Source organism: Gopherus flavomarginatus, chromosome 5 (genome assembly GCF_025201925.1).
Source record: "Gopherus flavomarginatus isolate rGopFla2 chromosome 5, rGopFla2.mat.asm, whole genome shotgun sequence".
NCBI lineage: Eukaryota > Metazoa > Chordata > Testudines > Testudinidae > Gopherus > Gopherus flavomarginatus.
In genome coordinates this window covers 49,017,197-49,045,043 of record NC_066621.1, presented here as the reverse complement: position 1 = coordinate 49,045,043, position 27,847 = coordinate 49,017,197, and the positions used below count along the sequence as shown (strand labels likewise).

The window sequence follows — 27,847 nt, the reverse complement described above, 5'->3', positions numbered from 1 at the left end:
AAATAAGATTCTGAGTAAACTGGGTCATTGTAAATTTTGCTCATTCCTTCTCTTTGTCTCTCTCTCATATGCACACCCATTTACACTCACCAAAGTAAACTGGCATAAACACGTGCAACACAATGAAAAGTATCAGCTGACCATGTCATTAAATACTTGAGGTGCCCATGAGGAGATTTCAGGAGTCTTAATGTTCAGACATTTCTAGATTAGCAACAGATATTTTTGTGGCATTCTCTTTTCAGTTAAAATTTAACTCGACCTTACATGAAAAGGATTTCTAACACACAACTGTTAGGTGATGAAAGATAATTCTTTGTGTGTTATTTTTAATATTAAGTCTTTACTACTTTTTTTGCAGAAGTCATTATATATAAGTCAATGATAGCAGTATATAAGGCCTGACTTTTGCAATGACTCTGATGGACTCTTATTCAGGTACATAATCATTACCACTCCCATTCATTCCCTCATCCCATTTTCCATACATATCACAGTCCTCAGTTATTAATTTATCTAAAAAACACACATACATTTTAGATCCTACTCCTGAGTAGGAGTTCCAACTCTTTTGCTCTGAGACTGAACAGTTATGCATGTATATTGGGAAAGGGCAATAGGAAAGCTGATAGTCAGTTTGCATGAGAACTATAAATGATGCTTCTGATATGAAGAACATTTAATCAAGGAAGGCAAACTGGGTGCAAACTGGATTAAGGGTGATAATGGAGGCAGAAAGGAGGGTTAACTTTACTCAGAAAGAAAAAATTACAAAACACAGCACAGAGGAGATTTATTTGAAAATGTATAGTAACCATCTGCAGGTTATATAGAGGGGATTTGGAAAATGCAATGAAATTCATAAGCAAACCTCCCTGCCCCTAAAAAATAGACATTCCTAATGTATCCAGCTACCTGATTAAGTCTTTGCATTCATTCATTCTGGGCCTGTTCCAAAGCCCGTTGAAGTCAATGGAAAGAATCCTATTAAGTTCATTGGTCTTTGGATCAAGCCCCATGTTGAGACTTCCAGTAGCACTAATTAAGTTGCATCGTCTCTAGTTAAAGAATCTTCCTATACTAAGTTGCATTGGCAGTAAATGCCCAATTATAGTTACCTTTGTCAGGATATAGCTACAATCTCCAAAGAAGGAATAACGTTTCTCATCAAATGTGGAGATGTGAGAACCTCCTTCAATGGAGCAAGTCCCAGGGCAGGAATGGCTGACACAACTCCACTGGCCTCCACTACAGTTACTGAAATAAAAGAAAAAGAGATGTTTGTTAAGCTTGAGTGACACAAGCTTAAGAAAAATGGGAGAAATTGGGGACAGATGACACCTTCATTTCCCCCCCTGCTGTTTTTATCACTGTTTGCAAGTAGACTAACTGATATTGCATTGTGTCAAGTATGAGAGAGGTAACCATGTTAGTCCATATCCACAAAAACAACGGGGAGTCTGGTGGCACCTTAAAGACTAACAAATTTGTTTGGGCATAAGCTTTCATGGGCAAAAGGTAAAGTTACTCCCTTCTCTGCACGTGGCAGTATAATAATGTCTGCATCTCTAATTTTCACTCCATGCATCTGAAGAACTGGGTTAAGGTGCCACCCGATTCCTCATTGTCTTTTTGATATTGCATTATAAACTCGGAATGAATAGGGAAAGGCATTTCTGTCTTCATGGTAATGATGTTTTAACCTAAAGCTATTCATTGTAAATCTTTGAACCAAATTCAGCCCTTGTGAAAGTGGAAGCAATATTATTGAATACCAAGGAATTTTTCTCACACTGAATTTGGCCTCTTACCTTCATTAGCATGAGTCAAAATTCAGAGCATGTTAAATAATTCTTTGCAAATAATAGATTTTGTGTTTTTTATATACATATACACATATACATACACTGAAGTAATACTTAAGCAGCTAGGGGGAAGCCATCAATTCACATCCAGAAGCTGTTATATGTGTACACATAATCTCACTATGTAATACAGTGTGTCTTCAAATTTAAAATGGTGCTTATATAGAACATGCATATTTCATGCTGGAGTCCACCACTGGATTTACCATCAGATTAGGCCACTCTCTTACCACTTCAAAAGTTATTTTTCCTCCCTTGGTATCCTGCTGTTAATTGATTTATCTCTTTAGACTGACCTCACACTTAGTAAAGCAACCCTCATCCTTTCATGTATTTATACTTGCTCCTGTATTTTTCACTTCATGCATCTGATGCTGTGGGTTCTAGCCCATGAAAGCTTATGCCCAAATAAATTTGTTAGTCTCTAAGGTGCCACAAGGACTCCTCCTTGTTTTTGCTGAAACAGACTAACACAGCTACGACTCTGAAACCTGTCACTGGATATATGTTACTGAAGGCTGATTTGAGCATTCGGTGACTAGATTTGATCATATTGTTAACATGCCTGTGTTTGAAAATGAGATTACTCTTGTCTAAATTCAAGTTTTTGTTCTCGTGTACAGAAAGAAACCAAGAAGATAAATAACTTTAATAAGTATTTTAATTCAGAGGCTTCAGACTAATATATTCATTCCCAAGATCTGTGTAATCAGTGTTTTCTTGCCCACTGCCAACAATGATTAGGTAATGCACAAAAAAAGGAAAAGATTTGACAAAAATACTAGATTACCATGAAGTGCACTGGGATGCAAAAGAAGCACCTGGACTATACGTTTCACCTTTGTAGGTGCAGGGGCACTCGCTGACAGGGATACAGCCAGAGCTGTTAATGTCATCAAACACAGTTCCTAGAGGAAGAAATAGTAAGTTATTCACTTTGTCATGCTTTCCGTGTTGCTTCAGAGCATTCTTATAGAAGACGTCATAAAACAAGTTGTGTTTATTTTTATTACAGATGAAATGCAAAAATAAAAAGCATTGTAATAATGGAATGTCTGCTATCTACTGACTGCTATAACTGTGTAAGCAATCAAAGAGTGGCAGAAATCCTAGAGCTCCTTCATTCTCTGATACTCTGGTAAGTGACTTGGTGATATGTGCCTCACTGATTTGAATTGTAAGATGACAGAGTGATAGGATGAAATAGAGCAAACATCTATAAATTCACATGGGGACCCATTTGTAGTGTAAACACTATACACCCTAGAGCAAGCATATAGTAGTCTCAGGGAGACTAGTTAATTTATTCTGATAAGAGATGAGGAAATGAGGGAGCACCACATGTGGCTACACATGTAGCATGGGCTGAAGAGCAGGGATGGGAAATATGATGAAGATGATAAATTCACTCCAGTCAGCAAATATTCTCAGCACGAGAACTTAGTTTGCATGAAGATAGCAGGCAGTTACTGTACCTACCTGTACTCGTACCAGATTAATGCCCATTTATCATGCATAATTCCTGAAAATGGCCAGATCTTACAAACTGCTGAGTGCTCCCAACTCCCAGTGTTTACAGAGGAAGAGGAGGACAGGCAGCACTCCACAGGAAATGTTCATCACCTTGCAGGATCAGGCTCAAAGTTGCTAATGTCAGGAAACATTTTTGTGGGCAGAAGGTGAGTAAATGTAATCTATTTATTGTGCACAGTGAGTAAGGAATCTGCCAAGGTTAGAGAGTTCCATCTGTAGTATGCTGTCATACTAATTTCAGTCACTTTGTGGCACATCAGATGCATGTCCTGAATAACCCCCTGTCATAGAATCATAGAATATTAGGGTTGGAAGGGACCTTGAGATCATCTAGTCCAACCCCATGCTCAAAGCAGGGCCAATCCCCAAATGGCCTCCTCAGAGCTCTGCGGCAGTATGAAGCAATACAGCGAAACCAGACAGAGGAGCAGGAGACATGGATTCTGTGTGGGCCAAGGAGGGGTGAGGACTTTGCTCCCCATGCCTGTGGCAACAAAGCCCTGCCTGCACTTTGTGAGGAAACAACCCTGCAGTGGGGTGTTCTCTGCTCTCCGATACCCATCTCTGATCAAGACTCTTTCTGCAGTCACTGGCCAATAGAATCAGATTAAACGCAGCATCTGCGTCCACACCTTTCCTCTCCCATTTCCTGAGCCTTACGCTATCTGAGCCCCTGGAATTGTGCTGACACTCTCTCTGCTCAAAACGAGGACCACACAGACTCATGTCCCCAGAGGCCAGCACTACTGGGACTGGGACTGCATGAGAGCAGGGGGCTACCAGGATGTGCCAACTCTCCCAGCCTGGATCAAGGATGATGTTTCCATTAACATAGATAGAAACTATGTACCTGTCTCAAGGAAAGAACATGGAACTTCCTGTAACTGTGGAAAGAGCATTAAAAGCTATAATGTATCCTAGGAAAGCTGCTAAACCTGTACATGTAAATGCGTTGGAGCTTTTGAATATGAGAAAAAGAGATTAATATAAACTTGCCTGGCGAGCAGACGCAGCCATCGGTACAGTGATCTTCACAGAGGGCTGACCTTTCAGGATTGGTGCAGGTGTTAGCACAGGGGGAGCCACATTCCTCGTGCTGCATGTTATAAGGGCATGTCTTGTCTGAAAGTAGAAAAATTGATAAAGTGTTCTTAATTTAATCCCCATGTACTTGCTTTTTTTTTATTTATTTAAACCTTAGAGAGGTGACATCTGTATCTGATGATGAATTCCTTAGGAGATGTGGTGATATCTGCAATTTTTTATTGAGTCCTCTGGGGAATACTGGCATCCCCAGTCACTGCAAAATGTTTAAAACTTTTAATTCCTGTAAGGCCCTGATGCACTCAGGTTGAAACTGGCTTTGTGAAAATTATGTTACATAGGCCCTTTGAAGGCTGTCCACACAGGAATAGATTTCACACTATTGGAATTTGTTGGTGACTAGTTGCAAGCATAGGAGAAAGCATCTTCTTGAGATACTTACTGCACAGTTCTTTAGTTCTCCAGTTCAGAGGTTGTCCACCAGCATGGGCGCACTGCCGGGAGTATTCAGCAAAGGTGTTACAGATGCAGAAATCACGCATAGACTCATCACAGCGGCACAAGTCTTGTACGCAAGAGTCAATATAGTCTTGAACGTCCACCAGTGCATTGCAGCTCACAAATGCTTCCCCAGTCAATACTGTCTGGCAGGTAGCACTCTAGAAGGGAAAATAGTGGTGTTAGAGCAGCAGAATTTACAAAACGCCAAGGAACTCATTTTTATTTAGATATTTTAAAGTATTTTGTTCCAAAGACATCCCATTGTCTTCATTTTGTTTCATGTTGTGTTTTGCTACTCTTCCAAATTTCCCCCAGATTAATTCATTGAGGTAAGAGGAGGGAGCAAACATATTTCAATGAAAAATAAAATACTACAGAAAAGATCCTTACAAATTCATTAGAGCAGTTTGAAAGAGAAGAAGATGTAGGATCCTCGCATTGCTCTGTGGGTCCATCCATCTTCTGCATATTCCCAAACTGCACGTCAGTCAGCTCGATGCCTGTAATAAGCAGTTTAAAAAAATATTATGGCACTTTTACTGGCTTTGAAAATGCAGTGCTAATTTTGTGTGGAGATTGGTGTTTCCATAACACTGACCCTTATGAAGTTGCCCACGGTAATCACCACGATAGCAAAAGGAAAGAGTGATGAAGAAAGTTTAAATAGCTGGCAAGTGTTTGGTGTTGAAATATTAAAAAAACCAGGAAGTCACTTGTTACACTTTATACCCTATGCCTACTATAAAAGTGTTAAATCAAAGGACATAAAATAGTGCATGTCAATATTAAACATCAGTGTACTTTAATATTAAACGTCAATGTAGTTTCACAACTTGTATATGGATCAGTGCCCCATTCTATGGGAAACAAATACTATTAAAGAAAAGAAAATCAAACCACAGTGCTTAATAATGTTGTTACTTACTGTTTGATGTGAACTCATTGTAAATTGGAATGCCATTGAAGTCCCCACAAAGCCCACAGGTCTGATTGGCATATTTCTTATCCAGTTCCACCTAAAAAAATGGGGTAAATGAGTTACACACAGAGTTAAAATTTACAGTGTATTAGGTGTTAAGGATGGAATTCACCACTATCCAGAGGTTCACCACAAAGTCTGTGTACTACATACATCCCACTTAAGTTTTCAAAATCAGTGGTGCATAGACATGGTGCTGGCTCTCGACACAGGGTGAAATTAAACCTAAATCCATGCAGTAGTTTGGTCAGACAGATTTTTTGCATTAGATATGAGTGTTTGGGTGAACAATATGATGGATTAAACTAAGTCTGGTCTTTTTTATAATAATTGATTTCTTATTGATAACCCTAGGACTTCAGGATGAGAGTTGTGACTACTTTGCTTCACTGCAGTCTCCTCCCCTAGTGGACTTCCCACTGCTGGAGTTCTGCACCATTGTTTATGCTACTGAATTCCACAGGGGCTGTGAACATCAAAGCAGTGGTATATTTAGTAACTGAGGAAGATTACATTTCACTACAAAGATCTATTAGTGGCTTGAGGAGAATGGTGATTGTAAACTGAGCTCTGAGAAAAGAAAGGAAATTGAAAGCATAATAGGGTAACACAATGCAATGAAAATGGATAAAAATCCCAAATCACCTAATCTCTGGCTCATGAAAGCCAGAATAATTTAAAAATAAGTATTCTTTGCAACATCTGGAATGTACTCTTACCAGAAGGCCATCCAGTTGGTTCCACATGAAGACCATGCCCATCTTGGCAGTGATTTTCAAATATTCGCTACTTCTCTCTATCAGAATTCCTGACTGGCTGAAAGGCAGCTGAATTCTGGAGAGAGATCAAAGTGCAATTAAAGTGGGAGTACAGAATTTGACATCCAGTCTTTGAGACATTTTTAATTCAGTTGAATAAGGAACTGGCTAGTAATACACATTGCTAAATATGAACTGCACAAGTTTATAACAACCTGGAAACCTTCAGTGGTGGGTTGGATAATCTCCTATGCAGTTGCTCTCCAAAGTACTGTGGGGCCAGTGTTGTTTTCTGGTGCCATTCCTTTTCAGTACATCTATACATGATGTTTTAGTGTACAAAATGCTGGTCTGTCTGTTATATGATATAATTCAGAAAGTGTTATGCCTGTCTGTTGTTTAACAAGTGCACGTCAAGTGCTCTGCTGTTATTATTTTAAAGCCTTAAATAATATAGGACTAGCTTCTCTGGAGAGAATTTGTTCTTTTTTTGTTCTTTCTTCATAACTAAGACTAGCTCAGTTGAAATGGCAGAGCTGGGATTGCTGGACTTCCCCACATGCAGTCTTGAAGGAACAAGATGAAAGGCTTTCTAGTGTAGAACTGGAATTTACACTTGTGGCATCCTTCAGGAGGAAAGGCTCAGGAGTCTTGTTCTTTTGCTTATATATACTGTGTCTTTCTTTCTTTCTTTCTTTCTTCTTTCTTTCTTTCTTTCTTTCTTTCTTTCTTTCTTTCTTTCTTTTCTGATGCAGTGTCTGGCTTTTTGTATTCTTGATCTTGGATTTATTTAGGTATTTTGCTGTGTTTGTTTTTATTCTACCTTTATTTTATGGCACCTAGAGGCCTCTAAATTACAGCAGTAGAGTGGGGTCTGGAGTGCCCCTGAACTGCATGGCACATAGGTCAGGAGGTTATCTGTAAAGGTGGACTAAAGCTCAGCTCTGTACTCCCCTGTTTCAGCTGCTGCTGCTGTTTTAGAGCAGCCTGCTGGAATGAGACTGAAATAGGCATCCTTTCAAACAGACCATTGGGGGAATATCAATGGTGCCAATTTCATCAGATAATAAGACATCTGAACTCACGGGTTGCCATTGACCACAATGGAGTCTGAGGTCAGTTCAATCACCATTCCGTCAAGCTTCAGGGTGATATGGCTGATCACAGGAGAGTTTTCCAGCACGGTGCGCCTGATCTGGATGTTGAAGTCCTCGTAGGCAGATTTGCAGTGGGATGCAAAGACATAGTTGCAGAGCCCAGGGAAGTGAAAGATGTCCCCATCAAAGGTCTTGAAGTGGAAGTTTCCCCAGGTGCTGCACACACGTCCATTGTGAGCAGGGTTGCCAGCTGTGGATTCAAAACAAGTTGTAGGGCTGTACTGAAAATTCCAGTGTAAGTCCCTCTATTCACTCACTGTCTAATTCATTTACATATTTATCCATCTATCTAAACAATAAACCCATTCTCTGTTTTATCTTCTCATCTAGCTATTTATTTATTTGTGTATATAGCATTCATTCTGTTAAATTTTCCCTTTAGTCTATCCATCTCTTCACTTACCCTACAGTTCTGATCAATCTCTCAAAGACATGGCATTTGTTTAACTTACGCTTTATGGGCAGTGTCGTTCTCAGTGGTTGGATGATTGTCACTTCTTGTGGTTTAGTTACTGGTACAGAAAAATCTAAGAAAAAGAAATACAATTATCACTAATTCAAAAGGTTCAGTAAACAAATTGGCAAACACAGATATGAATCTCTTAGCCTCATTAGTGGTTAAAGGTTTTTACTGCAAGTAATGCTCACTGGAAAGTTTCCAATGGAGTCTATTAATGGCTTAATGCCACCGCATCAAATTTTGGCTTCCAATGTAAACTGTCATTAATAGCCTGATTCTCCCAACCCTTCCTCAAGTCAGTAGTCCTTTCTCACACAAGAAGCCCAACTGAATCTGACCCCACCTGCCCAGAGTGGGTATCCGCAAGCTGATACCAATTTAATCCTTCATCTACGATAGGAACTATACAAAAAACCTCAGGCAACACAATGGAGATTAAAGTTATTCACAACCTTGGCTCCCAACATATGTAAAAGTGGAAAACTGTAGGAGAGCTTCAATGGTTGGGGTTGAGAAACCACAGCAGAACTTGTTTAGATCTCATATTCTTTTCTTAGCTAGAAGTACATGTATACACACACACTCACATACAGCCAACTTCAGGCAGACAACAAATTCTTGCAGAACTCTGCAAATTCTTAATCATGAACCTAGTGCTTTTTCACACAAGGACTCCCATTTGCAGGATCTGGCCCTAAGTTTGCTGTGTTCATCCCCAGTATTTCTTCTTTGTTTCTAGTACTGAATGGATTTGAGGTTCAGAGAAGCTGCAATGTAGTTTCTCAACACCAACTGCTGAATCCTCACCACAGTTTTCTACTTGCATGTATACTGGGAGGCAAAGGTCAAGAATGGTTTTAATGTCCCTTAAAACTCCTTCTGAGATCTTTTTTAAGCTCCTGGAGTAAATGAAGGATGATATCTTTATTAATAAATTGATACATTTGAAAGCCAATGGGGACCTTTATGCTCCTGTAGCCTGATCTCGTGAATAACATGGCTCACATGGTATCACCCAGTGGTTGCTCTATCTAGACCAATGATTTGTGGTTGAAATAGAGCATCTCTTTTAGAAAGACAACTGGTCTTGATTTAAAGACTTCAGGGGATAGAGAGCCAACCATCTCCCTTGATCAGTTGTTACAATGGTTAGTTACACTCAAGTGTAATAGTGTTTGCCATATTTCCAGTTTGAATTTGTCTACCTTCAGCTTCCAGCTGTTGGGTTTGTCAAGGTTGCTAATTTCAGATTAGGTTATGGTTCAGATTTTCAGGCTGATTAGTTAAATTATAGTGTAATAAATTTACTGGAGAAAGGAACAAGGTACATTTTATTAGAATTTTTATACAACATCGTTTTTTTTCTGACAGCAGTGTTATACCAACAGCCAATACACATCCCTTATTTTATTACATATAACTAATATGTTCCAACAAGCAGCATCATATATTTTCTACACAAATCTTCACTATCTCTGGTGCATGTACTGCAATATTTTTCATTTTCTGCCTTTCGTGACTGATGCAGTTATCTCAATGGAATGAAAAAAGTACTTTTTCTTACCGATTATCAAATATCTTTGTGATACACATGTACACACACACCCCTCATAAAATACACCTTGTAAATTTGCAGTATGTACCTATTACGTAATTATAGGTTAGATAACAGTGTAGCTTCAGTGGGCTAGATCCTCAGCTGGTGCAAAACAGCATAGCCCCACTGACTTCAATTGCATTTCACAATTTACACCAGCTGACGATCTGGCCCTACAGTACCAATTCCAGGGAGCTGAACACTGTGTATAGAGAAATGTTCCTCTCCCTTCATTTAAAGGCATAGTACACTTTAATCATTCTATGTCCATTGCAATGAGTTTCTAAAACAACATTGACTGAATTTAGACTGACAAATAAATAAATAAAATAAAACAAAAACCACTTACAGTCTTGTCCCTGCTGGACATAATTATAGTCATCATAATTTGCTTGTTGGTCCTCATATTGTGCTTTGACTGGAGAAAAAAAAAGTTACTTTGGGGGATTGTGCTCATAAATTCTTCAGTAACACCTGCTTAAACAATACAATCTGCAAAAGTAGCATTCTTTTAGGCAGGGAAACTGCATGGTAAGTGTGGTTTGTTATGCTGTGGCAAATACAAACACACACTCACACAGAGGCAAAGGCTGTGAGGGTGAAAATATTTTAAAAGATGAAAATGGAGAATTTTTCTCCTTAGTTACAGTTCAGATCAAAAAAGACCCCTAGATCTCTTGTGGCATGACGGCTGGTATGCTTTTTTTTTTCCCCACAGAAGTTGTTATAGATTAGCCAGTGACAGTGGTATAGAGGGCCTGAACTGTGCAGTGACTCTAATGGACTTTGCTTGAGGTGCATAATCATTGCCACCCCCATTCCCTCCCACATTCCCTACCCCATACATATCACAGAACCTCCTCCCCCCATTCTTAATTTATCTAAAAAGCACACACATCTGAGACTGGCTTTGCAACCTATACATTTTCTCCTAGGTATCAGAACTGAGTAGGAGTTCTTAGTCTTCTGCCCTGAGACTGAACCAGAATGCATGTTCATTGGGAAAGGGTAATAGGAGGGCTAAAAGTCAGAGAGCTTTTTCCCTATGCTTCCCCGGAGCAACCTGCTAGCTGGTCACTTAATCTCCACCAAACTCTCACCCTCTCCTCCTCCAAATCCATTCTAAAAACATGGTCCTGTCTACCAACTATCAGGGTGGCTCCTTAGCAGTGTAAGTTGGTATAGCTCCATAGACTTAAAGGAGCTGGCCTGATTGGCCCCATCTGAGAACCTGACCCATATATCACTCCTTGAGCCATTTTTTTCTTTTGGTTATAACAAGGAAAATTCTAGCAAAATCACTGGGATTATACCAATGAAAACTGAGTGGAGAATTTCTCTCTTTCTTTGCTAGCCACACTGTACCCTCTCCGCCCTTCTAAACTATTTAGAGCAAAGTCTCCATTTGATTCTTTGTTTTTCTGAATTTGTACACTTGAACCATCTGCAAAGTCCTATTTACATCTTGAGCACTCTAGAAATAATAACAAATAACCAGAGAAGGGTATAGAGAAAACTGTTTTATAGTGGAAGAACCCTGTTTAGAGTGAGAGGTTCAACATATACGCTGTGATACTGGGAGCAGAATTTGACCCGTAATAGCTAGTTCACAACTTCAAACATCAGTAATAATAACTAACATACCCAGAAGCAATGTGGATAGAATTGGGGAGCTGACAGATTTATTTCAGATTATTGATTGTGCCCCCAACTTGATACTTGTTCAAAATAATAAAAACAATCCCAAAGATCTTCCTTTCATTCCTTTCCACCATCATCTCAAAATATAAAGCTGCACTCAATCCGTTTAACAAAAAGCACTGCTTAATGAACATGCAGAATACTGAGGGCACAATACTGAGAGTAGCTCTTGAGCAGACATGGGGAGCACCTGAGCTAACGGCAGGCAGCATCCTGTATTCCCTGAGTGCAGAACGACTGCTAGCACCACCACTGAGGCTAGTCATCCCAAATGGGTGAGGCTGACATGGCCCCATCTGCACTAGCTGGATGACTGAGACTGGCCCTGGAGCAACACACTCTGCACCCTTTAAAAGGATGTATCCTTTGATCCTACTGTGTGCCCTTCCCTAGCTTTCTAGCCCAGGGAATCATTCTGCTTCCCTCTCAATGCACATTCAGCACAATGTCTATTTCATGCCACATACCTATGCCCATTGTCAGTGGCTGGCAATGGCACAACTAATCCCTTGGTTTAATATGGTATAACAAGGTTTAATAAAGGTTAGTGTGGAACTGCATAGGAATTAGGAAGAAGTAAAATTATTCATTAGGATTTGTGCATCAGATCAGAAAACACTAGATACTAACATTTTATGAGTTCACCCATGGAATGAATTAACAAAGGTGAATAAAAGATTAAGCAGAATGTGAATATAAAACATCTTCTTAAATGATAGAAGGCTGGGTCTGTGCAATCTGGATCCTGGTTTCAGAAATGTATTAAAAATTATCCTTTGAAAGATAAACTTTGGACTAATTCCTTATGTCACCCTTACCCAAAGACTCAGTGATAATCATGGCTGACATGAATATCAATAGCAGCTTATTTTGCTGATGGGGTGACAGTTAAAAGTTAATGATAAAATCCTAAATACCTTTACTTAGGGCCCAGTTCTGTTCCCCTTAAGATCAATGCAAAGACACCATTTGACTTCAACAGGAGTTGGATTGGGCCCTTAGGTTTTATATTAACCTTATGCAGGCAAACTGCCATTCAACTAAAATTCTTATGGCACTGGGTAGATTTTAAAAGTGGATCTAACAGGATGACATTTGGCAGGAATAGTGCCATTGCTTCATATATTTCTTTGCTCCATAAGAACCTTTGGTTACAGCTAGAATCTTGGCACCCATGGTCTCTCATGCTACACTCTGTACTGGCTCTTTTTGTGTCATCTTTCTCATCACACCCTTTCCCTCCATCACAAGAGGCTTTTCAGCTAAGAGTATCTACAGTATTTAAGTCAAGTTTATATTTCAAATGAGTAATGTGCTCCTTCATCATTGTATGTTCTCTATAGCCTAAGCCTACTCTGTTATAGCTACATAAATTGATCACATTTGTTGTCATGTCTATAAAAACGGGCTTCATCTGTAGTTGGAAATTAGATTTCTATATTATTATTCATAATCATAGTATCATTATGAACTTGCCTGATTCAGAGCACTCAAAAATTGAAAGCAAAAGAGAACCGGTGAGATTGGTATTTATCCAGCCGTAAAAACTCAGGGATATATTTCTCTAGGAAAGGTTTAACTTTAAGGAGTGGAAAGCACATTTTGTCTATTTTAGCTCTATTTTGTGACATATTAACAAACATAACATTTATACAAATTTTTTGACCAAGAGATGGAAGTGTGAACCGTCTTGAATTAATGAAGTGGAACAGCAGCAGAAAAGAAGAAGCTGTGAATTTAAGGTTTAATACCAGAAGGATTGCTATCACAGGGAGCCAATACCAGATATTATGTAAAGCTTGCAGTCTGTGTTATTAAGTTGCCATGTTTTTAACAGCCTGCCATGTTCACATTTGAAAAAAACAACAACTATTGAAACTGGTAAAAATGACCAGTGAGAATAATTATATGACTAAATTCTACTCTCAGTTATGCCAACACAACTCCGATGACCATGTTTTTTTCAATTCATCCAACTTCTTTTTCTGGGCTTGAGGGCAATATGAAATCAGTGAAGCAACATTAGAAAGGAGAGGAATAGGAAAAAACATGGAAATCTCATTTACAAATAAAATCTTATTAGTTGCACAAAGCAAAGAGAAACCACTGAAAAGTCTTCCCAACTGCAAAGCAAATTATAAGTTTTCCAAAGTAATAAAAATAAAAAGCAACTACAGCCTCCTACCTTTGTTCTGCATAAAGGTGATCACTAATATTGGTATCCATAGTGGTATTCGTACCCCCCAGCCTATGCCCATCTTGATTGGAGTTCGGTAGAAAGTACCGAACTATAGGCTTCTGAAGAGGCACTTGTCTTTATACAAGTCTTATATAGCAACAGAATAGGCTTTGGCACAGTTCCCAGATAGTTTCACAAGGTTCTAAAAAGGTGGAGCTTCAGGGATTTTACCTTTCCTCTGCAGGTGCATAGGTAAACAAAGGATGCTCTAACTTCCTTACAAGCTGGCCAAGTGTATTTGCATTCTGGGAGGAGTGCTATTTTCTAAAAGACTTTTCTACTGAAGGAATTCCAAGTGAGCAGCAATGAGGAACAGTTATGCTCAATCTTACTGTCTCCAGATATTACAGATTTTGCAATAAATATAATTCAGGAATGACTTTTGTGGGGTCGAGGATGGGATTTAGAATCAGAGAGAGGCAGTTTTTTTATGATCCTGATTATAGCAGGTGGTTTCAGTCTAATTTTTCCAGTGAGCAAAACACTAACTCCTTCTGATCCAAGCTAAGTGATAAAACTTTTCATGTTTGGGATCCTTGTCTTTTAAGAAGAGATTTTGTGCCTTGGTATATAAATATTCTGCTTCTGAAGATGAAGAGACCAATATCACTGAAGGCCAACAGTTATCCACATGCCAGGCACAGTACAGGAATATGCAGTGAAGCTCTTCAGTACTGGATAGTCAAAAACTGATACCCTCCATAGAAGGAATTCTTATCCTCAGAGGTGCTTCAGTCACAGTGTTGGATCAAATCTGTATCCCTTCTAAAGGCTTCTCTACACAGGAAATCATTCTGGAATAGCTATTCTTTATTAACTCTGTGCTGATGCTCTTGTTCCAGAATAACTGTTTAGTTTAATAGTTTAATGTTGGAAATGGATTAACTTTTAAATTAGCAACCTATCTTATTCTGGACTAATTTTAATGTGTAGATAAGACCTAAGTAAACATAATTAATTGAACAGATATATTTAGATATATGTCTATCCATACTGAACATATATATTTCTCTTGCCCCAGATAAAAGACAGTATATTCTATATAATTTGATGTACATTTCCTTGTTGCACAAAATAAATGTTTTATTAACAATTAATTTAAGACGGTTCCATTATATTGGGAACAATGTGAATGTGAACAATGAGTTTTTGTAAACAGGTCAGTGCATTTATTTAAAGGTCTATTACTTTTCCAAGTTGTCTTTTTATTGTAGTTTACCTTTCAACAGGTCTAGTATTGTCATAGGTATCCTTTCTAGTGGGCTCTGCTTATGTTTGGTGAATTAGTTTCAGCAGTTTGGGGACAAAGGTAAAAGGCTCATATTTTATCCATTTCCAAGGTGATAGAAGGGAAGTGAGACACTGCTTTTCTCGCACACTTTTAAAGTTCAAATGGTTTATTGGTGTTATAATAAATGGACAACAGGTAAATAAACAAAGTCTAGTGAAGAAAACAACAGGTCAAATTCTACCATGAATTACACTCTGTGAAATTCTACTCAGTGGGAGTTATAAATCAGTATAACATTTGGCCCCAAATGAATGGGTGACAAAAATGACTAAAGATATTTTCAGACAGCAACTGTACAGCCAAAAATCTCAGTAAGTGTCATATTACATACACTGTTGAACAGTTACTCAATTGCTTTGCTTAGCTCCAGGGTGAGTCAGGATTTCATGTTCTGGCTCTGTAACTTTCCATATCTTTGTACTATACCATATTAAATATATACTGCAGTTGAGACTAGTGAGACAATTTATTCATGACGAATTAAATCACCAGTATGATCCGCTCATCTCTCTAATGCTCTACCTTCCAATCATCTATTAACTTGGAATCTTTCTGGAGAGTGTTGAAGGAAGAAATGTGGAAATTGAAATTCACACACATTTGGTGGAATTTTACATAGGTATCCAGACTTGACTAATTGTTGGATATTATAACTCATTGCATAACCTAACTTCATGAGCAAAAGTGTTCATTTATTAGAATGATAAGAACAGCAATTATCTGGATAATTGTAGATAAAGATTTAAGTAGGTAACCAAAAAACAAAACAAAAACAAAACAAAAACCTTATACTTCCTCCAGCTGTAACCTAGAAGAACATTTAGCATAGAATAATCTACTGAATCTTTTTTATCATTTACACCAGGGGTAGGCAACCTATGGCACATGTGCCGAAGGTGGCACGCGAGCTGATTTTCAGTGGCACTCACACTGCCCGGATCCTGGCCACCAGTCCAGGGGGCTCTGCATTTTAATTTAATTTTAAATGAAGCTTCTTAAACATTTTAAAAGCCTTATTTACTTTACATACAACAATAGTTTAGTTATATATTATAGACATAGAAAGAGACCTTCTAAAAATGTTAAAATGTATTACTGGCACGCAAAATCTTAAATTAGAGTAAATAAATGAAGACTTGGCACACCACTTCTGAAAGGCTGCCGATCCCTGATTTACACTATACTGTCCTGCCCGGTCCTGTTCCTATTATATTCAATGGGCGGTTTGCCATTGACTTTAATGGAAGCAGGATTGAGTTTGTCACAGCACTTCGGTCATATGACTATTCAATCCCTAGTTATTCTATCCATTGAAGATTCGAAGATAAAAAAAGATAAGTGGTCAGTTGCTACTAATTTTTCATTCATTAGCATTACAGATATTGCTCACTTAGTTTTATAGCCTGATGACAAAGTGATTTGATCTACCAGCCCCAAATAAGGCCTGCGCCAAATTATCCAGGTCAACCACCAGTGATATTTTATAACCATTGTCATCTGAATTTCCTACATAAAGCTAAAATAAACAAAAATGGGATATGGATCTTGTTTGTATTATGCCATATATTTGTCAAGTATGGTGCCATTGATCCATTCTGTTATCTGTCAATGGCTGTATAAAACTGATGGGATTCAAACCCAAACCACTGTAATACCTAAAATTGGAAGTCCAATCCCACACATAAATATTTTTCCCCTTTAGACTGCAAGTTTTAATGTTTATAAAGTTCTTTGAGATCCTTAGACAGGGACTGCTACCAGAATATAAAATATTATCATCAGAATGTCAAGATAGCAGCTTCCTCTTTGATCACTAATTATTATTTTTTATTATATTTTAAGCTTTACAAATATTGTAACTAGATGTAGTGACTCTAAAATCTTTTACATCACATTGCAATTTTACTTTAGGAAGGAATTTGGCCATAGACCAGTCCTAATGTCCCTAAACCAGGAAATACCATTTACTCAGGCTTAGTAAACAGCCCACATTTTTTAAAACTTTGCATTTTAAATACACCCACACTCTTGTAATAACACTATTACTTTTTTTAGACTCCTGGGAAAGATTTGAAATTTTATTACTGGCACTAACCTGGTCAAGTGGATCTTGGAATTAGCACAATAATGTGAGATTACTATAAATTCCCAATGTAACCCTGCACTTGTGTCTAAGTGCACTACAAACTGGAATGAGTTTTTTTCCACCTTATTAAAACATTCCTAGTTGAATCCGCATTGTTTTAGCCCATACATTACTTGCACCTTTCCTTTTCTGCAGGTCCAGTACCAGATTTCTCTTAGGGTATATCTACGCTACAGTCTGAGGGTGAGATTGCAGCTCAGGTAGACATACCCATGCTAGCTCTCCCCTCATTGGCTTGGCTAAAATGGCAGTATATGTGCAATGGCATGGGCTTCAGCTCAGGCTGTACAAGCATGCCGGGGACCCTCAGAACCTATTTGCATTACTAACACTGCCTTTTTGTGCATGCTAGTGCAGGTAAAGCTAGCATCGGTATGTCTACCCAAGCTGCACACACCTCAGATTGAAGTGTAAAAATAACCTCTGTCATTCCCAGAAATCTTGCATGCAAAAAACATGACTTTCCTCTCTGCTGATTGGTTGCTTGCTCCAACCCCCTCCCTCACATTCTCTTCACTTCAGCCTCACTCCACCTGCCTTCCATGCTTCTCTGTATTCTCCCTGTGATGTTTCCCTGGGGATACCCATGGGTGTGAGGCACCTGACTACCACTCATCACACTTGTCTTTCCCATCTTTCCTCCCCAATGCCTTTTACATTTTGCCCTGTAATGCTCTCCCTACCTTGGTTTTTTCTTTTGTTTAATCCATTTCTTTCTTCCCTCCTCCTCCACCCCTCTCCTATAGTATGTTAAATAAGTCTGACAAATACAGATAAAATAAACAAAATCTCATCCAAAATTATCTATCTATCTATCTATCTATCTATCTATCTATCTATCTATCTATCTATCTATCTATCTATCTATCTATCAGGGCTGTTGATTAATCTCAGTTAACTCACACAATTCAAAGAAATTAATCACGATTAAAAAAATTAATCGTGATTAATCACAGTTTTAATCTCACTTTAAACAATAGAATGCCAATCAAAATGTATTAAATATTTTGGATGTTTTTCTACATTTTCATATATATTGCTGTAATTGAAATCAAAGTGTATATATATATTTTTATTACAAATATTTGCACAAATATTTATTACAAATATTACAAAAAAGAAATAGTATTTTTCAATTCACCTCATACAAGTACTATAGTGCAATCTCTGTGTTGTGAAAGTGCAACTTACAGACGTACTTTTTTTTTGTTACATAACTGCTCTCAAAAACAAAATAATGTAAAACTTTAGAGCCTACAAGTCCACTCAGTCCTATTTCAGTACTTGTATTAGGTGAATTGAAAAATACTATCTCTTTTTTTTTACAGTGCAAATACTTGTAATCAAAAGTAAATATAAAGTGAGCATTGTTCACTTTGTATTCTATGTTGTAACTGAAATCAATATATTTGAAAATGTAGAAAACAGCCAAAATATTGAAATAAATGGTATTCTATTATTGGTTAACAGTGCAATTAATCACATGAGTAATTGAAATTAATTATTTTAATTGCTTGACGGCCCTACTAATTATATATTCCCCCAAATAGTGATATACCATATTGCTGCCATCTGTCACCGCAGGTATTTGTCTTCTTCTCGAGCCTAGCAATAGAGCTGGTGCCCTGTGTGAGAGCACACTGTGGAACCTAATAAAAGGTCAAAGCCAAGAGATTTTTTTCAGGGGATTTTGACAAGCAAAATGAAAGCATCTTGTTCAAAGAGAAAATGTTAATAGAAGTTCCTCCTTCTTGTTGTGTTGGTAGAAAAACATAGAAAGCCCAAAGGTAGTGGGTAGCAGCTACACCTCTCCCCCTATATAACATGACCCGATATAACATGAATTTGGATATAATGTGGTAAAGCAGTGCTCCGGGGGAGGGTGGAGCTGCGCACTCTGGTGAATCAAAACAAGTTCGATATAACGTGGTTTCACCTATAATGCAGTAAGATGTTTTGGCTCCCGAGGACAGCGTTTTATTGGGGTAGAGGTGTATTTTAAAATGAAGAGGAAAGAAATAGGGAGACAAAGAAGCATCGTTCTGTAAGTGCCTATTTCACCTTAAATCCTATTTATTAACTTGTTCCACAAGTCCATAGCACTGCCCAGAATATCTGCCACACAGCATGCTGCAGGCCTACCCTCAACATGTCCCCTATTCTATGGCTTGCAAGGAGGTCCTCGGAAGGCAGCCTTCTGGGTGTCTCCCACAGTAGCTGTCTGTCTGCCTGTCTAAGATGGTCCATATATATTTTCTGTAAAAAAAATTGAAAGGAAACTAAACATTTTCATTTTGTTCAAATTTATTTACAGACCAAACAAAAAATGAAATATTTTCAGTTTTTATTTCCCCCAATATCTCTCCAGTGGAAGATGGAGGAAAAAGGAGGTGGGGGGAATGAAAAATGAAAATGTTCTATTTTTTTCACCAGAAAATGGCAATTTTTGACCCAAACAAACATTTTCTGAGAAAAAATTCATTGTTGTTGAATAAATATTTTTTCATTAAAAAATGTGTCAGCTAACAGTTTTTTGCCACCTCTAGTATCTATCTATCCCACCTTTACCACCATGCTATCTGGATGCCTCCATGATAGCGGAACACATAGGCAGACGAGTAAACGCATGTACTCTTGTCTATTTTGTAAACACAGGTGCTGCAATGGCAGGATACACACGTGCATATCAAAGAGCAAGAGCGGGTCCTTAGAGGTAATTGGTAAATATTCATAAGCACACAGAAGTGCATTGTATTTGTAGGTACATGGCTAAATTGTTATAGGAATATGAAAGGGCAGTAGGTTGTGTATGCACAGATACCCAGAGGGGCTTGTTAGTGATGGGCAATCCTCAACAGTTTTGGAGGTTCTGTGGAGAGTAAAGAAGTATCTAAAAGCTGGGATACTTTGCTAAACGTTATTCTAATCCACAGTTTTTAAAATCCTGTATATACTAATCTATTTCCAAAGGGGTCAAGATTGAACCCCTCCTTCCCTGCTTTGAGGAAATTTCCTACCTGTGAGGAAACTACAGTACTTTCCTCTCCTGACAGTTTCTTCTGAAGGACGAAGCCTTCCTTTCTCATTCTGAGTAGTGCCTGTTTGTGGTACAAAGAGAAAAGACCCAGGGCCATCTTTTCATTCATTCTGGGTAGCCACTGTGCTTCCCAGCTCCTATCACTATGGCAGAGTAATTTCAGACGCCTCTCTTTCAATCTCCACTAGTGGAGATTATACAGGTTCCCTGGGACAATACAGTGGGGAGTCTTTGAGTACAGAAGATTGGTTAAGCAATACTTGGGGCGACACAGAGGGACTGCTCTGGCACTGGGCACCAATGCACAATTTAGGAATGGTAAAGTCTTGGGCGTTTCATAGAGGAAGCTTCAGGATTGCAGGTGGTCATCAGGGCTAGAATGTAGGGTCGTGGAGATAGTGGGAGGCAACAGCACCATGAAAGGTCGATTCAGGGCTCATTACAATAAAACCTCTTTCTCCATCGCTAATGTATGGTAAGGATACATGGTGGTGCATGGTACTTGTGCACAGAAACAGGGCATGCTGGTTGGACAGAACTCCAATTATTTGTGAAGGGTTTATATTAGTTTTTCTTCCCACAATGCCTTGCAAATATACCTATTAGTGTAAAGCATTAGCCCCCTGGCCTTATCGTAAAAGTGCTCTCCAAGAGTAAATGTAATCTGACAAATGTAGATAAAGGAAGCCAGAAACTGAAGAGTGTCACAGAAAAATGCTGCATATAATTAAACAGTTTGAGAAATGTATTGAATTTTTAGGTGTGGTTGTGAGTGTTAACAGGGTCCCCTTTTGTCAATTCTATTCAAATATTAGCATTTATTTTAATAAGTAAAGGCATTGTACTGCTCTAGCATGCTCTTTAAGGGCAATCGGACCTACTGCACTGGGTGGGTGAAATGGCAGTTTTTCATAAAGTTTTTGGTTTGTTTTACTGCACTTAGCTATTCAGTTTATAGAATGGTACAATAAGGTGATACAGTATTGATAAGAAATATCCTTTGCATTCAGATTTAGCTTTATATTCTTCTCCCTCTTTTAATTGTAGGAACAGAAGGAGAAAATAACAATTGTACAAAGGCAAGTCTCTATTCTAGTGACTTCTTTTCTAGAGTCCTAATGCTGTTATTGTGCTTTTGCATTACCAATTTATAACCAGAATCCTACCTTCACACTTGAACCTCAGGGAACAGCAGTGATATCTATTTCATACACGCTTTTGAAATCCTCTCAACAAAGCTGATTTAGGAGGCAGTAATTATAAATGTTCCAGTAGTCTTAGAACTGGAAGACAAAGTTCAAACCAAATGTAGACCTGGAAGTCTGTATTGTTGTTCTTCCATTTCATTCGACAACTGGATGAAGGTTCTGAAGAGCAGTGCAGCACAGTGGCCTCTCATTTTTACGCCTTATCTCCAGTGCCCAGAAAGAGTATTTTAGTGAAAGAGAACTAACCGAAGAGTCCTCTGATAGAAGTGACAGGAAAATCTCAGAATTGCATTGAATGAGACAACAGTTAGACTGAAAAAGATGTAAAAGAAACTAAAATAAAAGAAGAAATGTAGAAGCAAAGATTCCACGTTGAGGCAATATCAGTTTAATCTTGAAAATCTTCTGGTCAGTTTTCTTTATATTTTAATCTATTTCAAAGGGTGTTGAATGGCTGTGGAAAGTGGTAGTGACCTCTGTTGGTCACTGGCCTAAATCTATACTAAGGGCCAATCCTGCAAGCTCATATGAGTAACAGTGAAGGTCAATAGCTGTTCCTGTGGGTTAAGTTACTCATGAGTGTAAATTTATAGAACTGAGTTCCAACTCAGCTTGAAAGTTGTTACAATCGATTAGTTGTTTAATAGTCTATGTGAATTTGAGTTGTCGAAAGTCTCAGCAAAGAAAACCAAGAATAAATGGGCCTGGAGAAAGAACTAATTACTACCTCATTCTAGATCAGAGTTGAGGCTCATTAGCACAACTGACTGTGATGTGGTTATTCTGTGGATAAACATGGGACTTCAGTTTTTAGTGATGCCAATCTAACACCACTCATTAGAAATAGCTTCTCTTTTTGATTTTATCATGACACAGCTGTTAAACTGTTTTCAGCATGCTAATGCCCTTATGATTACATGGGTTCAGAAATGAATGTCTTTTAATGCACCCAATTCCCCTCCGGGTCTCCTTGGTTCCTCTTTTAGTCCAGTGGAGAAAAATAAGATACCTACAGTGGTGGCTGCATGAAAGGTCTGGGTTATCTGTTAAGAGATACCAATTTCATCCTCTCCATCATGTAAAAACACCTATATGGAGCAACCCAGCCTTGCAAATAGGGAACAAATCTATAATTTGGAAGAACTGACTGAGCAGGACTGACCAAGCAGGATTTTCCAATTAGTCCATGATGAGGGCGTTGTCCCATTTCTCACGATAAAGCAGCGCTGCCACCATCACCAGAGTGGCAGTACTTACAGTTAAAACACTGGCAAACATAATAGTTTGGTCCAGACATGCTAGGACTGTCAGACGCCCCAGAATTGCTTGCTAGTAACTTTAAAAATGCTTCATAAATTCCCCAGGCTCATGTCCACTAAGTACACTTTGTTACTGAAAAGGAACTCCATTAGTCTGGGGAAAAGGGATTTATCAGTCCTTAAAAGAATCCCAATGGCAGAGCATATTACATAATGTTAAAAATATCTTTGTGGATCTCAGGCTCCACTTGTCAGAAAATTTGATTCAGGATGTACTGAATGCCACAAAGGTTGCAAAAGATATAGGCCATATCCTCTGATGTTTGTTGGAGCTGTAATAAAGAAAAACGGACCTTGAGACACATGTTATGGGAAAGTCCAACAGCTAAAGAGCTGTGGAAGGAGATAGACAGGAGAGTTAAAATGGTGTTTATGGGTGAAATCCAAGTCCCATTTAAATCAATGGGAGTTTTTCCATTAATTTCATTGGAGCCAGGATTTCATTAGGTTTAGACCCAACAGTTCAATATAGAAAAGCAAGTAATATTTATTTCGATCTTCCTCAAGGTAATTAAAAAAAAGGGAATCTGGATCTTTTCAGCAGCTAAACATGGAAATCCTGCTCATGATGGAGCTGGGGTTTTCATTAATGACCAACAGATTACATGGTAAATTAGAAGAAAGATGTTCTTAAGGACAGGGATCTCGCGCTTGTTAAGACTTACCCAAGTGGGAAAGATTTATATGTTCCTAATGCAAAGTTAATGCCCATGCATCCCAGAGCTGATTCTGCAGTCATTACTCATGTATGCAAACCTTCTTCATGCAAATAATACCACTGACATCAATGAACCTAATTAGGTAAAAAAGGATTTCTCATGAGAGCAAGGATTCTGGACCCTACATTGTTAGCTATCTCATACTTTAGTTTTGAATATAATCCTCTAATATACGTAATAAAGATCTTTAATTGGTTTGCTTGTTTTATTAAGGTATGCTAGGAGCATTCCATCTTGGAATGCTAAAGTATGATATAAAACAAAAATGTTGTCAGACTTGAGCAACTAGATTTGTACTTTATGAATCATCTAATACGTCAGTGAACCAAATTTCTATTGATTACTTTTATGGCCATTTTCCTGTTTTATTGACCTGTGTTCTTAATAGTGACTTATTCAGTATTTGTATTTTATATAGTAGAATTTTTATTGAAAATCCCTCCATTGAGTCGGAATGACTGCAGAAGTTTTGAATGCAGTAAAAGTTTATTCTAGTCTATTCTATTCTCCTCAACACCTAGACTTAAAGTTGAACATTTAGTAGTAGAGGAAGGAGGCCTGGAACATTTGTGATTGTTACTGACATTATATGAACTTGCTGAACAGATCTTCAAGATCTGCAGTAGGTATACGGCAATGACTTTTTTCTATCTTGTACATTAAGAAAATTGTTGACTAAGTTCTGATTGCAGAATCTTCATAGCTGGCAATAAATGGGCAAGAAAGAACCCAGTTTGACATTCAGATTACTGGCTAAGCTTTGGGTTGCTATCAGTTAGAAAAAAATATATTGTACTTGTAAACTGCTCAGAATCTATCTAGAAGTCAAACTATTGAAACTATGGTCAATGTGATTTTTTATAGTTACTTTTCATAGTAGAACCACACTTTATTTATTTATTTATTTTCTATTTAGATAGATTTATTATTTACATTTTTGCCTCTTGATTGTCAATATCTGGTTTGCTTTAATCCAGTACTTCAGTATGGCTATTATAGACACAGTGTTAAATTGAAGCAATACTAGTCATATTTTAGCATCCTGACATATGGGCCCTATGCTATGTTGTCTCAAGGCCTATTTGGTGGATAGTTAGCTGTAGCTTGTGATTTTGAAATGGGGCCACTTATAATGCTGCAGATCAGAAGAGTCATGATACCATTCATGTCATATTACAAAAAACCCTGATCTCCCACTGAATTTGTTAGTTTATATGTTTTTATTACACTTTAATTAGCTTTTTAAGGAATTTGTTTATTTTAACTTGCTCATGCCATTCCATTTTATTTAGTACTTTGTTCTTCATTTCAAATTTAAAGTATCTAATCAGAATGGAGTAGAGTGGAAGAGTTACCTCTTGTGTCTTGCTTACATCACTCCCCAGTGCACTCCCCAGGTGGAGAGATTAAGTACGGTAATATCACGTGACAGGTGTCTAAATCAGGCCTCTGAGGATAGATGAGAGGCCTATGGAAAGCTGGAAGGCAGAGGGAAGATGAGGCTGTGAGCCCTCTCCAAAAGGAGAAGGAATATTCCAGGAAGCCCTGGGAGTTTCTGCTGAGATAAAGAGCAGGGATTGAGAAGACTGGGATTGAAGAGGAACTTTAGGATTGACAGAAGACCCCAGAGTTGAATACATGAACTTTGTCTTTGGTGATGAATGTTATTCAGGACTCTGAGAGACTCAGACAAAGGGGCAAGTCTCTAACGGGAGTTTTATTCCTGTTTGATTATGAGACAGAGCTTTTGTGGGGGAGTCCAGGAGAGGAAACGGAGGCAGTGGCAAATTTGAACTCAGACTTTGGTAAGGCGGAGCATGACAATTAAAAAAAGTAACCTTCCAAATATATGTAAAACAATTCAGTGATATCTACTTGATTTGCAAAAAACCTGAAAAAATAGCTCAGAGAAAAATATAAATAGATCTCATTCATCTCAATGAAATGGTAACTATGAAACCTAATAATGACATTTAAAAGAAAACACTGCTTCACTGGTAATTGATATTTTTGATCAAAATAATGTGGATAGTAGAAATTGACTCTAAAGATTCACTCAAAGGCAGTTTACAGCTATGGGTAAAATGAATCATGAACTTGTACCTAGCATTTGTGCTACTCCTGCTCTTGTTTTAGATTGAGAAGAAAACAGAAGAGTGACATCCCCTTCATCACCTCTCCAGACTCTGGTAATCCTAAATCACACTTCACTTGTGTTTGGTCTGGTTTTCATGTTTTCACACTGATGGCTGAGATTTTGCCTGGGAAAATGAGTATAGTTGAGAACTACATAATTGGTCTCTGTGAGAAGATGACTTTCTTGGAAATTGGAAGTGAGGTACAGCATTTCTATTGTGCACCAGCAGGCCATGCGCGAGAAGGTTATCTCATTTTAATATTGACAAAAAGGGTTGTCTTTGATTGTTGTCCTTATCAATTCAATAACTTCCTTGATAGAGACAAAGGTGCCTTAAAGTGCTCCATTGCCTTTGCCTCATTTCAAAGACTAGCAGATGCATTGATTTGTGCTATGACTCCCGGAAGAAGTAGAAAAGTTTACAGTACATTTCATAGTAGATGCTTAGATCCCAGACTTTCTGAGACCACTGCAGCTCAGAAAATTAACTACCTCCTTGTTCTGTTCCTGACCAGCATGGGAGAGAACCAGGAAACGTAAATTTTCTTTTATGTTATGGGTCCTGGTGATTTGGATCACCTTTGTATGCTCATTCGTTCTCTGAATCATTCAGACAAATAGATGGGAAACGCTTTCTTTCAAGTTTTGGATTGAATCCAATGCATCTGGAAGCTTGGTTCTACACTGGTGTAAATTTGGAGCAAATCCTTTGAAGTCAGTGAAGAAAAGCTAATAAGGCTGTTAATACAGTCCCACATGACCAGGAAATGTGGTCTAGATGAAATTATTACAAGGTGGGTGCAAAACTGACTGAAGGATTCTAGTCAAAGAGCAGTTATCCTTTCACTCTCAAACTGGGGGGACTTATCTAATGAGGTCATCCAGTGGTCTTTCCTGTATCTGGTACTATTCAATATTTTCATTAATGACTTGGATAGTAAGGTGGAGAGTATGCTTATAAAATCTGTGGATGACACCAACCTGGAAGGGGCTGTAAGCATTCGAGAGGACAGGATTAGAATTCAAAACAATTGCACCAATCGGAGAATTGTCTGAAATCAACATGATGAAATGCAATAAAGACAAGTGTCAAGTACTACACTTAGGAAGGAAAAGTCAAGTGCACAACTACAAAATGGGAAATAACTAGCTCAATGGTAATACTGCTAAAAAGAATCTTGGGGTTATAATGGATCACAAACTGAATGAGACAACAGTGTGATGAACTGACAAAAAAGGCTCATATCATTCTGCAGTGCATCAACAGGAGTGTTGTATGTAATACATAGGAGGTAATTGTCACACTCTGTTCTGCCCTGGTGAAGTCTTAACTGGAGTACTGTGTCAAGCTCTGGGCACCACACTTTCAGAAAGATGTGGGTAAATTGGAGGTAATCCAGAGCAGAGCAATAAACATGATAGAAGGTTTAGAAAACCTGGCCTATGAGGAAAGGTTAAAAAAACTGGGCATGTTTACTTCTGAGAAAAGAAAACTGAGGGGGGAACCTGAGAATAGCCTTTCAATATGTTAAGGGCTGTTATAAAGAGGACAGTGATCAATTGTTCTCCATATCTACTGAAGCTAGGACTAGAAGCAATGGGCTTAATCTGCAGCAAGGGAGATTTAGGTTAAAACTTTCTAACTCTAAGGGTAGTTAAGCACTAGAATAGGCTTCTAAAGGAGGTTGTGGAATCCCCATCACTGGAGCTTTTTAAGAATGGGTTGGACAAACACCTGTCAAGGATGGTCTAGGTATATTTGGTCTTGCCTCAGTTCAGGAGGCTGGACTAGCTGGCCTCTCAAGGTTCCTTCCAGTGTACGTTTCCATGATTTAGTTTAATTTAGTATGTTTAGTTTAGTTTAGTATGTTTCTAGCACATTTAGAAAAATCTCATACTTAAAGATGTGAATGAAGAAATTTTATCAGCTAATGCTGCAGTCAGATACCATTTTCAGAAGCAGTATACTAGTAACTGTACTTCTTCAGGGCCTGATCCTACTTCCATTGAAGTCAACAAGATCAGGAACAGACCTCAAATAAATGCAGTGGGAACTGCAACATTATGGAAAGACTTGATCTTTTTTTGGTGGTGGTGGGGACTATAAATGAATCATCCTTCTCACAGAGAATTGCATTTCACTGCATTTACAGACA

At 38.2% G+C, this 27,847-nt stretch overlaps 1 protein-coding gene across 1 annotated transcript in view; it reads right to left on the bottom strand.

The window, feature by feature from the left end:
• The window catches only part of LOC127052989 (mucin-5AC-like), a 55,223-nt gene extending 41,345 nt beyond the window's left edge, over positions 1-13,878 (bottom strand). The window contains exons 1-11 of the mRNA XM_050957189.1: positions 13,781-13,878; positions 10,244-10,312; positions 8,290-8,364; positions 7,766-8,027; positions 6,642-6,756; positions 5,869-5,959; positions 5,334-5,443; positions 4,885-5,101; positions 4,395-4,520; positions 2,656-2,773; positions 1,119-1,257 (exon numbers count right to left, since the gene is read on the bottom strand). Of these exons, the coding sequence (XP_050813146.1) occupies positions 1,119-1,257; positions 2,656-2,773; positions 4,395-4,520; positions 4,885-5,101; positions 5,334-5,443; positions 5,869-5,959; positions 6,642-6,756; positions 7,766-8,027; positions 8,290-8,364; positions 10,244-10,312; positions 13,781-13,853 (1,395 nt within the window). The 5' untranslated portion in view covers positions 13,854-13,878. The remainder of the gene's footprint in view (positions 1-1,118; positions 1,258-2,655; positions 2,774-4,394; positions 4,521-4,884; positions 5,102-5,333; positions 5,444-5,868; positions 5,960-6,641; positions 6,757-7,765; positions 8,028-8,289; positions 8,365-10,243; positions 10,313-13,780) is intronic.
• Positions 13,879-27,847: the final 13,969 nt, after the last annotated feature.